At 39.4% G+C, this 13,276-nt stretch overlaps 1 protein-coding gene across 3 annotated transcripts in view; it reads left to right on the top strand.

The window, feature by feature from the left end:
- Positions 1-13,276, top strand: part of RHEB (Ras homolog, mTORC1 binding) — a 43,488-nt gene that overhangs the window by 11,980 nt on the left and 18,232 nt on the right. For 2 of the 3 annotated variants that reach the window (XM_064505721.1, XM_064505720.1), the window contains exon 2: positions 8,368-8,439. The exons of the other annotated variant lie outside the window; for it this stretch is intronic. In XM_064505721.1, coding sequence (XP_064361791.1) covers positions 8,368-8,439 — 72 coding nt within the window. The remainder of the gene's footprint in view (positions 1-8,367; positions 8,440-13,276) is intronic. 3 annotated transcript variants of the gene reach the window in all.

The raw sequence follows: 13,276 nt of genomic DNA, 5'->3' as shown, positions 1-13,276 counted from the left end.
AAGAGAGGGCATATTACTATTATTACCTTGTCAGGATGTTGCCAGGTGCTTTCCTCCTGGCATCCTACAACAAGGGAAAAAGAAACACCTCTGTTAGTGGTGTTCTAGTAATGCCAACAAGATCCTTGAGGCTGATGATCATATCTATGTCAGTAATACTGTCAGGAGGATCTGTTCCTCGCTATTTCAGCTGTATTCCTGCAAGTTACGTGGTGTTATGATATGGTCAGGAACAAGCTCCTAGACAGGCTAGCTTTCACTTACCTTTTTTAAAGTGATGCCGGGAGAGATTCTCTGACCTTTTCAGAGACTTAGCCCTCTGCTCGGGGGTCATTATAAGCAGCAATGAGATCTGGTGGACACAGCTTTGTGAGCAGTGAATGCTACCTTCCTAATATTATAGCTCCAGTCCTCAAATACTAAGAAGATAAAGTCCTTAGGGAGTACCTGCATTTCAGTGAAACAATACTGATCAGCTGAAAGATTGAGGTCTTCCATCTTGTAAAGTGTTCTGTGCTTTTAAGGCTTTCTCTGTTACTGATGTAGATCAGGTGGTCTAAAGAGGCAAGTGAGGTGTGCAGCAAAAGGAAGAGGAGAGAAGGGTTTATTCTGTTCTTGTTGCTGAGTTTAAAATCATGCTTGTCCCTATGTGTTCTAGCTTGTTCAGTGGCATGCTGCTCTACCAGGTGATCTGTAGCGTGAAGCTTAATGCAGCTGCTCTTAACTGCAGGCAGTTGAGTAGAAAGGGAAAAATGAAAATAATGGCTGCAAGCCTGTGATAAACCTAAGTGGTTACTTTATCCCATGTGGTGTGTATAGGATGTAGTTCATTAGCTACTGCAGTATAGTTAGTGAATGTCTGTACAGCTGACAAAGAGCTAGTGCTGGTAACTTCAGTCTGAAATATTCCCTTCCTTTAAGAAGTGCTAAAACCAGTTAGTCCTGATGCATCATTTTCTATCTTAGAAAAAGGTAATTTAAGCTTTACATCCCAGTGATCTTTTGCTTCAAGAAAGAACTGAATGGAAGTTGGGAGTTCCTGGTAAACTGAAGGCATTAAGCTGTAAAAAGAGAATTCATGGAATGCATTCAAGCAAGATATATGCATTTTTTGATTTTGTAATGACGTAGAATTTTAAAGCTGATTTAATGATGAAATAATGACTGTTACTAAAAGTATCTTTGAAAGACATTTAATATTGTGCATATCTGGTGATCCAAGGTAAAGGTCAGGTTTATTCAGATACCTAATAGCTGCCTGACATGTGTGTACAGTGAGAGATTACTTGGCTTCTACTCAGCAGTAAGAATTGAATTCTGCCTCTTGGAAATAAAAAAATCAGTATAAAGCTCCAAGTATTGCCCTCATGTGAGTGTCAGAACTTAAACATTAGGGTCTAATCTCTTAAGTTCAGTACGTTTCCCTTGAAGGGTAGACAGCACAACTTGATACACTCTAACATTTAGTTTGGGAATAGGTTTGTATACTCCTAATTATGGTAGCAGGACATGCCTGCTAAGTTACATCTGAGTTTCTATTGCCAGCCTCATATTTTAGCCAGGGTGCTGTGGAGAGGGAGGTGGAAAAGTGCAGCACTGCACTGTTCTTTTCTTCAAGAAGTCTGAGGAGAATATAGAGGGATTATTAATCTGGAAAAATATTGGTTGACTTAGATGTGAATGTCTAAATTTCCTTTGTAATTAGCAGAGTCTATGGTGCAGTACATCTGACCTACTTAGTGCCTTGGATGCAGCCATCTATACATGTATACTGTGGCTAGGTGAGACAAATGCCACACATGGTTTCTGGTTTTTTTTCTTTTTCTTTTAAGCGTTGGAACAGCTTTTCCGTTTCTGACAACTGATAGCGAACACATGGAATTAAAATTGTTTGCTTCATTAAAAGGGAAATACCAGGAAAACTGTGGTACTCTGCATATTTCTGCCAACAAAGGTAACAAGCAGAGATGGTTGGAATCTGCACTAAAATGACTAAAACATTTCTACTGCCAATCTTCTGCTGAGGTTACTGACTTTAAAAATGGAGACAAAATAGACATCTGGAAGTGGTAACTAAGCTGTCGCAGCAAAACGACAGAATTTTTCTCTCAATACTTGCACTGACATCTAGTTTGTGGCAACCAAAATACAAGTGAACATTGAGGGAAGAGCACTGCTGCTGGGTAGAGCACGCTTGCTGTTGTGTAACAGATGGGGGGTAAAGCACATGCTCTCTTCTTGCTCCCCTTACAGCAAATCTGCTGTAGAGAGCATTGCTAAGACTTTTTGGTTCATGCTTTGAGAGCTCATTCCTGCCAGCTTTGCAGGGGCCTGCAAATATGATTGGAAGCTCGACTGACTGCGTTGAAACCTGAAGAAAATAAAGGAAGCCATTTGACATCCTTTCTAAATGACTGCCTCTCGGATTTCTTCCGGCTTACAGAGGAATACATTTGACAAACCTCAAGAAGATTGTGTAGTGCAGAAGGAAGGGAAATGAACATGTGTCCTTTTCTCCCTGAAGCTTGTGTTCTTAATTATACACTGTCACATGGAGCTCTTGTTCTACAGTGGGAGTGTTTCTTGCAACAGTATCTTACCTTAGGCTGTCAAATATATTTCTTTATATCCTGGTCTAGAAATAGATCAGAAGAAGGTAGGGAGGAGTTGTAGCAATGGGCTGGAGTGCCATAAAAGTTGAGATGGCTTTTTGTTCTCCTGAAATGCTGATCTGCTGTTTGGTTGTCGTGAAGTTCTTTTTTTATTCTTGAGGTCCTTCACTACTTTACCAAAAGTTGTCTCACCAAGGTCCTAAGACTTTCGCTCTTACGGGATTATAAGGCCAGATTCCTTCATCCTTTAAAAAGCTCAGCGAGCACTTTGAGAGGACTACCACAGTCTTTAAGTGTGGAGAACTGAGTGTGAGTATAATCCAGTACACGGACTGAATGCTAAGTCTGTACGTCGGCAAGATTTTTCTCTGTAAACATCAGAATATCAATTTTATCCTGGTGTCATAGTGTTGCTGTCACAGGGAGATCGCTACTAAATTGATAAAAATTACAGCCCAAAGTAGACGTGTGTACCATGCTCATGAGCGACTAATCCCATATGTTAAAAATCCAATAATAGAATTAAGTTGTATTTGAGTAAAACATAACATACTCTAAGTGTACCATTGTCTCCAGAAGTTAGAAACAGAATTCTTTACTGACTGTGGAATATCATTTTTATAGTAATTAAAATGATTGACTGAACTACTTGGCAACGGTCAGCAAAATAGCAAATATGTAGCCATAAATAGTATGGGGAGGGGATCTTAACTAACTACAAAAAATTGCTAATAAAGAGGACGTTTAATTCTGAGATCCTCTACCATCTTATGGAAGGGTTTTCTCTAAGAATAATGCTGTAAGTTTTGCTGTTACACCGGGGAACCTACATCTGCTAAAAGGAGTCATTCTATCTCTTTCTGTACTCGGAGGACAATTTGATAATCTGCACTGTGGAAATGTTGATGTGACCGTTTTGTAAATCTTAGTATTCTGTATTACAGAGGCTAAAGAACCCAGTGTTCAAGTTAAACCCAGTGTAGCTTTCAGTACAAAAACTTGACTGTGTGCCAATATTTCTGGTATCTTATGCACAGTTATGCTCAGCTTATTATGCTTCACAGAGATTAAGTTTATCCAATTTTGTGTCACTGACAGCATTTTATTATGAAATTTCTTGAAGCTTTTTATGACAAAACTTAAACTAGTTTGTTCCATAGGTAAAACTGAGTAGCTTAGCTTACAGACTGTGACGTACATAAGGGGTTAGGCTTGTGGTGTGAATGGATTAGATGTTGCCAGGTGTTAATTGTTTAATAACTAAGCGAAGTACATAAGCAGTCGTCTTCATGGAAGAAATGGATTAAAGAAACTATATTGTTCTGGAGGTGCTAACAGAATAGAGAAGTGCAGCTCTTCAGTAGTTATTGTTCTTGACCCTGTTAAATTGTTTGCTGATTGCTTGTGCAGACTTTCTTTTATTGAGAAATTCTTCCTGTTCAGATAACCTACGCTGTGCTTCCAGTAGCTGTCATTGGGGAGATGCCACGTGCCAGGACAGCTGAGAAATCAAGCTCGCTCAATGCCTCGCTAGCTGACCGATTTCGTCAGTTTTCTCCTGGATAAACTGATTCGGGGCAAGTTGGCAGCAGGTCCGAATTTCATCTGGGCTTTGCCTCTGCCCGCTGTAATGAGAATAAGGATGTAGGGAGTGGGCAGCAGGCAGGTGGTGGTGCTGTGCTGAAGAGAGGGCACGTTGCCTTGTGCGATGCCAGCTCCCAACGAGCCTGCAGTTGCACATGTTCCGTGGGAGACTGTCCAGTGCTGTAAAGCTTGAGTGTGTAAGGCTAGAAAAAATACTACAGCTCTTGTCCAAAAACTAGAAAGATTAATAAAAACCTGAATTTGGCAATTGTGTTTTGCCTTCCTGAGCGCAATGATGCTTGAAACTGCTGTGCTATGACTGCGCTAGTCAGAATGTTTATAGGCTGTTCTGCTCTATTTAGAGAGTGGTCTGTTGTATGAACAGGAATATGGCAACTTTATTTTTTTGAAATGTGTCTGAAAAGTGCTCCTTTTCTGATTTGACAGCAGGAAGCTCCTTTCCCTACCACTCTAGCATCAGATGATAAATAATGAAACGTGTATGCAAATATCCTTCAAATACTCCCAGTCAGCTGTAGTCGTGCTTGCAGTCAGCTGGGCCTTGTATTGTAGACACTTGTAAACTCCATTCTTCCAAACTTTTATCTTCAGTCCTGTTTCTCCATGGAGAGTCAGTATATTTCCAAGATTTTGCTTATAACTCCTTCGCCGTAGGGTATCTAGCGTTCTCAGTTAGTATACCTAGTGTAGTTAGAGGAGTCATCCTGTTACCCTGCCCCAGTGTTGCTCTTTCTTGATCCGTCCATGGTTTCTTCCTGGTTGTTCTGAGCGCTGAAGTTAAGCCATTATCTTCTCCACTAAGATGTTGCAGGTGCTTTTTCATCTAAAATTCGTAAGTCTGCATCAATTTAATGAACTGCTTTCAGCTGCCATTTTGCCTGGCTTCTGCTTCTGGCACTTCACCTTTTGGTCTCAACAGATGTTTATTTTCCTCAAACTCGAGGACAGTGGATGCACTAAAAATACCATCGGGGAGGGTAATACAAGAGAAAGTTCAGCAAACTAAAAAGCATCTGGCGTTTGCTCCAAATGAGGGCATATTAGAACTGAGCCTTTTTTGAGGTATACACCCTTGAGTAATCAACTGCTGCTGGTGTAAGCAACCTGACTCCAGACTCTTTTTATTCCTTTTAGGCTGAAATCTGCCAGCAGCCTGCCTACAGCTAGGTTGCAATGCCTCCCCTTGCCCTCCCCGTGCACCGCACAGGGATGCAGTTAGCACCCCCTTAAGAGCACAGCTGCATGCAGTTCCTCGGCCCGTGCCTCAAGAATGTTGCATTGATGTCGTAATTCTCTCTGAAAATATTTCCTGATCTTCCTGAGGAAAGAGGAGATGGGAGTTAGACCTCAATTTTCCTCTCTGTGAGCATGGTTCAAAGGCCTGGACTAAAACCTGTGGGGCAAAGTTCAAGCAAAGCCCTTGTTTACGTGTCCCCTGTGCTTTTTGGGCATGGGCTGCAACAGGGCAGCGGGGTGTTAATGATCTAGGTTTCAAATTTCTGGTGCCTCTTTGGAAGTCCTGATTTAGCGAGATAGTGTTGCATGCGCTTATCCCAAGGGAGTATGTGGCTGAATCTAGGACTGTGAAGCGCTTCTCTATAGCACACCTAGAAAAAGTAGACATCTTTTGTGATCAGAAACACATCGTTACCGGAAGGCTTGTTGTACAGCTTGCAGGGGTTTAGCAGTGTTGGAATACTGCTTTTGTCTTCCTCTTTCCTCCTTTTTTACTCCTGGGAGGAAAGCAGTAATCAACACAGCCAAATGTTAAATGCAGCATTTTCTGTTGACTCTGGTTTTTTTCTAGTATTCAGTTTCCAAACTTAGTAAAGACAGTGCAATCAAGTCTTTCGGTCAGTTTAGAATCCCTCTTAGTAGGAAGAGGGAAAGGAAAAATGTTCAGAAGTGATGATCTGCATGACTGTTCTTCCAGATACCTGAAGATAAAAAAGCCTAAAACAGGAATAATTAACTTCCTCTTTTAAAATAGAGGGTTTGGGGTTTGATTTTGTTTTAAATCTGCCTGTATTTTGTTGACAGTCCGGAACCATGAGCTTCAAGTAACTTCGTCGTAAGCTTATGCCATGAAGAACAAAGAGCTTAAAAGCTCTTTTAACTCCTGTCTAAAATATACAGTGTTTCAGAAAGTTCCCAAAATGTGTAGTCTCAGTTCTGGTACAGCTGTGCTTCTTCCTTACCAGGATGACTTCAGATGCACATGATTATTTCTTCTTTCCCTGATTGCTGTTGCAATCCCTGCAGCACAATGTTCTCTGTAAACCAATCCATGTAGGATATCTTTAGTTTCACTGTTAGTCTTATTAGGAGATGATATCTAATAACTTCATTTGAAAAAGCAACTTTAAAAAATTGGCACACAACTTTTTGAATAGTTGTAGCTTGAGTAAACTGGCATGATTTGTAGGAAGCAGCAGAGGAATAAGCATTGCAAAACTGTGCAGTGATGTTAAAATAAGCCAAACGTTGAGTTCAGGAAGGTTACAGCTATACGTTAAATAGAATATTCCAAAATGATGGTATTCCTGTAATGCTTTCTTCCTCAGTTATGATTTCTTGGAGAAGTAAATCCTGGAAGTATTGCAGTTAATACAGGAATTCACTTTACGTCTAAATATTAAACTGAGCTTCCCTTTACATCAGTTCTGTCTTTGTACCTTATTTGTCTGACTTGCCATTTTCAGAATAACTTCAACACAATGACTTGCTAAGTAGGCTGGTAGCACTGAAATCAATTGTTGAGAGGTCAAGAGCCTTGCGGGAGGAAGGAAAAAAAAAAAGTTGGAAAACTGTTTTTCTTTTTTCTCACCTCCTGGACGAAGGCTTAGGAAAAGGTTTTTTCCTACATCAAAGTATAAACATAGCATGGTCTAAAGCACTACACGTGAACACAATTTATCCAAAGCAATTAATACTTGAAAACAATTTTACTATAAACTAGTTCACCCAAAACACTGGTTATTTGTAATTTCACTGAAATACTTCCCCTGAGCGGGATGTTCTTGATGCAGGCAGTTGGTAGATTTTAACCTGAGGTCATGTTTTGTTTGCAGTTCTTGCTGGTGAGAGCATAAGAGCATAAAAAGTATATTCATGTCCAAAAGTAGCTAACACACTTGGCAATCTTTGTAAGATTATATTTGTCCAGTAAACATAATGTAATAGGATCTAGTAGATTCCTAAATGTAGGAGATGTGCTGTAATGGAAATTGTGTTAAGACTTTAGTAATGCTTCAAAATGTCTTTATTTGCAAAGCTTTTAAAGGTGCTCTTTATGGTCAGTGTTATCTGGTTCACATTTTCCTATCTTGTAAAGTATTTCCCAACTAAGTTAATTCCCTCCCCCCCCCCCCCCTTTTTTCTTGCTCTTAAATACAGCATTTTGCATTACTGTATTGGGGAGAGGCTGGGCGGGGTGATCAGATCAGGATAATTGAAGTGGGGAAAGTTGAGCTGTCTGCAAAAGTCACACTTAAATTGCTTTAAAAAGAAAGATCTGATGATGCCCCCTCTCCCTTTTTTATGCTTTAAAATACGTCTGCTAGTCTGTTGTAGTGTGGCATGAATAAGATGAATAGAGGAGAATATACTGATCTCAATAATTTTGAGATCAGCCTTCTGTGAAGGGAAAGATGTCTAATATCCCAGTCAAGCTAGTCAGTGAAAACTGGCAAATTTGACTAATTCTTTCCAGTTTCTAATTTTCCCTGTAATGACTGAAAATTATTCCTAGTTTTCCCTACTTCTGGATGAAAAATGTTTCAAGTATAATCATTTGCCTTATGAGAGTAAAATTAGCCTTTTGAGATTTGGACGGTGCTGCATTTAGATTGGTTTTTAAACAGGAGGGTGTAGTTTGAGCTATGCTATAGGACTTATGCTAAAACAAAAGCAGAACACATTCTGAGCTTTAGCTTTTGCACTGTTTTCAGTATATGTTCAGACGATTCAGTTGCCAGAAATAGGCACTTAATTAAAATATAGGTCAGTTGTCTTGTACAGATAGTTTAAACGAACCATATAGAGTTCATACACTAATGTTTTTATAAGAGCCAGTATCTGCTGGTAAATGTAATGTGGTAACAGCCTGGAGACTTGTTTCAATACCAATTCTCTTTCCCTTGCTTTACAGGAAAATCTTCACTGACGATTCAGTTTGTGGAAGGACAGTTTGTTGATTCATATGATCCAACCATAGAAAACAGTAAGTGGATAACTGACAAGCTGCTTTTCAAGTGACTTCTCTAAAGGGCACTAACTCTTACCAGAAGTCATTTTGATAATACATATTATATGTAAATGCCCACACAAATTAATGCTAAAGCTCATTAATTCAACATAACTGTTAAAGTAATCTTTTAAACCAGTGGTTACCATGCTTACAGTATTGCAGCTTGGAGATTGTTGTGCGCATATTTCTCCAAATACTCCAACTACTTTTTTAACACAAAAGGAAAAAATAAACCAATCTGGCTGAAATGTATCTGCTTCTTGTATTATGATATGTACCTTGTTGAACATCTGCTTCACCTAGGATCATTCAGGGCAATTCAAATTAAGTATGTCGTACCTCTGTGAAAATGTGTTGCTATCTGGAAGTATTCTAAAACCTCAGATTTCTCATTAGATCAGTATATCTAGATGAATACAAAACAAGCTATTCCAGGAGCAAATGACTGCCTTAGAAAGTAGGCAGACTGTAGCCATGATAACGTGAGCATCTTTAAATTGGTCATTTCCCATTGCACGATAACAAGCCTTGTGCACAATCAACTTGCAGCGAATACTGGATAACTCTAAAGTGATTTTTTTTTCCCCCCTGTCTTAGCAGTTGTTTTAATATTAAGTGTCTTTGTGAATAGCTAGCATAGTGGGCAAGTAAAGATACTAATACTAAAAGCTTGTGTGTTTGTTTGGAAATCTGAATGAATTACCAGGAGAAAAAGGTTACATTTTTTTATATATCCTAATAATTAGAACTCAGTAGCTATCAGGATATTTTACTCAGATTTTACTCAGTTTTATTGTCTAGAACTAGAATTTTAGTTACTACTTTTTGAAGAAACTTTGAACTTTGTTATAGCAAGTGGATAACTTGTGCTTTGACCCACGTGACCTTTTAATCCTTATATGGGTGTCATTATTAAATACGGCTATTAAATCCTGTTATTAAATTGCACAATCCCACTATACTTTGTTAGAAATCTAATTAAGGTTTGCTTTGAATTAAAAATACTAAAAAAGCCTACTGGGTATTAAGTTTCTGCATTTTAAATCTTGACATTGGTGGGTGGGTATTTTTCATTGTCTGTGCTATGAAAATACAAAATGTTTAATATTCTTTTAGTTGTATGCAGGTATATGGAAGTGAACTAGTATAAAGCTTGAGAGAAGGGGCAGAGTCTCTCTCCAAAATACTGAGTGAATGTCTCGTTTCAGGATTTTGACACTTGGTACAATTCTGACTTTTCTGATCCTTTGGAGGTTCTTGTTGTCCACTGAAGAGTATTGTATGGTGTTTATAACCGCTATGGTCTATAGCTGTATCTCTCTCTTGTAGCTTTTCTGAACAACTCTATGAAAAGATATTAACTTTAAACATCATACAGATTTAATCTCCACCTGGATTTGATTAGAATCTCTAAGGTGTCTACTATGCTTGATGATATACATGTATATATGTATATAAAGCATTCAGTTGTGGAGGAATTCTGGGTTTACTTGATTCTTACAATCTCTACTGGTTACCTGATCTGAATTCTGAATGCTAGGTATGTCATGGCTTTAAAATTTGTCTAGTGGTAGAGTGTCTTGAAAAAGCTTGTCTTTTTCACTTGGTTTTTTAATTGTTCAGAAAACAAACAGCATTATTCATTTGGCGAAAGTCTTGTGATCTGAGGCATGGCTGAAGGAATCTGCTTTCCGAGAGGTAGAGAGTTGGAGGGCGTTTCTTGCATCACAACTTGTTGCTGGGGAGTAGGGGATGAAAATGGAAAAGATCTGCCTTCAGGTTCGAAACAGTAGGAAGTCTGTCTATTCTCTAAGCAGTGGAAGGCCTGATAGGGAGAATGTTTTAAAAATATTTCTATGAATAACAAAGGAAATAAAACTTTCAGTTTTGTCATTGAAATACAAAATATATTGTTTTTTTTAAGATGTGAAACTGCAGTTTTGATCAGATTAGTATAAAAACATTCTTTTGACTCAAATTTTTAATCTCTCTGAAAAGCTTTTTCTAAATACAAATCTTTGCTCAGTCAAATTTTCTGACTCTTTCAACTGTATACTTCTGATTCTGTGCAGGGTCATAAGACACTGGGATTCTTTTTTTTTTTATTTCCCTAGCTTGTATTTTTGAATATGTAATTAACAGTGCTAGTAAAAGGGCTTGAGAATTCCAGCTCCTGTGCTAGGAGTGGAGCTGGAAGATGTTGCATTTTTCCAGTGTTTCATAGCAGTCTACAAGATCTTCAGAACTTTCATCTAATGGTAGTGTCTACTATGGTGTCACAAAACTTAAAATGAAAAAAAATAATAGCTAGAGAATTGTGTGTTGTCTGTTTTGTCTCTAAAAAAAATTGCTACTGATAATCAGTGTCATCAGTGCTGTTAAAATAGTGTAGGAGACTGTAGTATGGGAATATTTAATATTCACTAGCACCAAATGGTGCACCAGAGTTAATATTTTTATTGCTAGTGGCTTAGTTTTTATAATTTATGTATTCAAATGGTAAGACTGGCACCAAATGTTGGAGTGTAAAGCTCTGTAGTTGGGCTCGTACTGGACAAAGATGTACAGTGCACAAGCCTTCAAATCTAAGAACATGACCTAGCATTCTAGTATTTTTACTTTCCAGTGTAAAAATCTTCACCTGCTTTGGTGGGAATGGTACAGGGAAAATAAGCTGCATCATGTTTAATTTCAGTGTTCATTAAAGTCAGCACTGCTTCACTGTTGCATTTTCCTTTGCCTGTATTATGTTAGATCTAGAAAAGTTAGTTAGAGTTAAAGAGCATGTTGAATTCGGCTGGTTTTAGCAAACCTGTGTATCAGGAAGAGTAACTTTTAGGATTTTGTGGCAGCAGTGGAGGTGAGAGTTAGTTATATAGCAAAATAAAATTTCCTTTTCTTAAAATTCCAACAGGAGTAACACCACAGTGGGTAGCTATTCTTAAGGCAACCAGCTTGAAGAAATAGTAGAGCAATTCCTTGTAGAAGTGTCGGAAGGAGAAGCAGAAGCACGATAGAACGGGAGTCTGTTTGGACATTGAGCTGGACAGAGCTTTGAGGCCGATCAGCACAGGCGTTCTTTTATTTTGCGCTCCCGCAAAGACTGAAAGGCTTGAAATCTCTTAGATTTTATTGGAATAAAAACTAGAATTTGAATTTGAAACTCAAAGCAGAAAAATAGGTTGGAAGGAGTGGAAAATGAAAATGTGTATACAACTCTCCCTCTGCCCCCATCTTTGCAGGGCTGTCCTTGTTTATCACTAATTCAGTGACTCTGCATGGCAGCAGACTTGATTTGATCCCCCTAGTCTCAAGAAAGTTCTTGCTCCAGCTCCTCTGAGGCCTCGCTGGCTGCTTTTTGCTTTTCAGAGCAGTCTGAGAGGTTCCTAGCGCTGTGCTGTGATGCCTACCCAAAGGGTGGAAATGAGGCTGCTGAGAAAACTGAAGCATAGCTGTATTGCATGCATTACACATCTCAGAGGTTATAAAAGATGTCCTGACAGATTAGCAGCAGGTATTGACTTTAGAATGAAGATAAGATAGACTCTAATGGAGGGCTGCAGAAAGCAGTAGCTAAGGAACTCTTACGTGGTGACTCTATTTAGCAATCACTAGAGCTGTGGGAATAGTTTTATGCCACTTTCATACCTTTACTCAGTAGTGCTAGTGATCTCAAAGCCTGTATCTGTGTGCTTGGCGCTGGTTTCTTATCATAATGGCTTGTTTTCAGAGCAGCCATCATTTGAGTTGTGTGTGAAAATCATTTCACTCATGTTAGTCTAATTGAAATATGCTTATCTCAGGGTAATGATGGTCAACAGCTGATGGAGCTGCAGTGAGAGTTACGCTTCCACTGTCCTATCAGAGCTGCGGCACCATTCAGGACTGCACTCTGCCTGTACTTTTACCAGCAGTTTCTCTGACAGCAAAGTGGCTTTAGTTTCTTGGCAGCTGCTGTTTGCTGCTACCCCCTTAGCTGTATGAATACATCTGTTTGGTGTTGTGCTTTTAACTGCCTCACCAAATTCTTTGAGTTTCAGCAGTGTGTCAAAACTGTAAACAGTTGTGTTCACCTATCTGAGGGTTAGAAAAAATAGGTGAAGGTGGGAACTGGAGCTTTCTTCCTGTAACTGCACTTGAATCATCTGTTGCAATCTGTAAGCACGTCCTATTCTGAGATGTGGGCTTCGGCTAAGCTAAAACAGGCTTTACCCGTACTTCAGCTGACGAGCAAAGTTTCGCAGATGGTCCCGTTTTGACTGCGACTGCAGAGATTGTTCTGGTCTGCTGAAATCTGTTCTTGCCATCCCAGGAAGAGCTGCAGTGTGCCATAGCTTTTTACTGATCGTGTTTTGGTGGCATTTGCCTTGCCGATAGGCACGGTGGAGAACACCGTGTCCCAGGATGGTGGTTAATGGAATTGGAAGAGACGACTTCCTCGGGGCTGAGGAGAGGAACGTGTGGATCGAGTAGTTGGTGTAAACTGATCGGTTTACTAATAGCACTTAATACAGCTTTCCTGAGATTGATTTCGTACCAGGAGTATTTTTAACAAGCTTCAGCAAAGAAATGGGAGCTATTAATTACGACTTCCAGCAAAGCAGCTTTGTGTTCGGGAGGTGGGCTGCTCTCTGTGCTGGGAGTCCGCACTAGCAGTTCCTCTTAGCCAGTCTGCGGCAACTCCTCCACTGTGCTCCTTACCCAAGCTTTGTCACAGTTTGATTTTTTTGGTGCTGCTGCTGATGCCTTTGCTTAGTTTATTCTAGGCTTCTAGAATGGTCTGAAAAAGCTGCCATCTGTCTCTGTCCCT

The sequence above is a fragment of the Dromaius novaehollandiae genome, chromosome 2 (genome assembly GCF_036370855.1).
Source record: "Dromaius novaehollandiae isolate bDroNov1 chromosome 2, bDroNov1.hap1, whole genome shotgun sequence".
Classification (NCBI taxonomy): domain Eukaryota; kingdom Metazoa; phylum Chordata; class Aves; order Casuariiformes; family Dromaiidae; genus Dromaius; species Dromaius novaehollandiae.
This window is presented reverse-complemented; position numbering and strand designations above follow the sequence as displayed.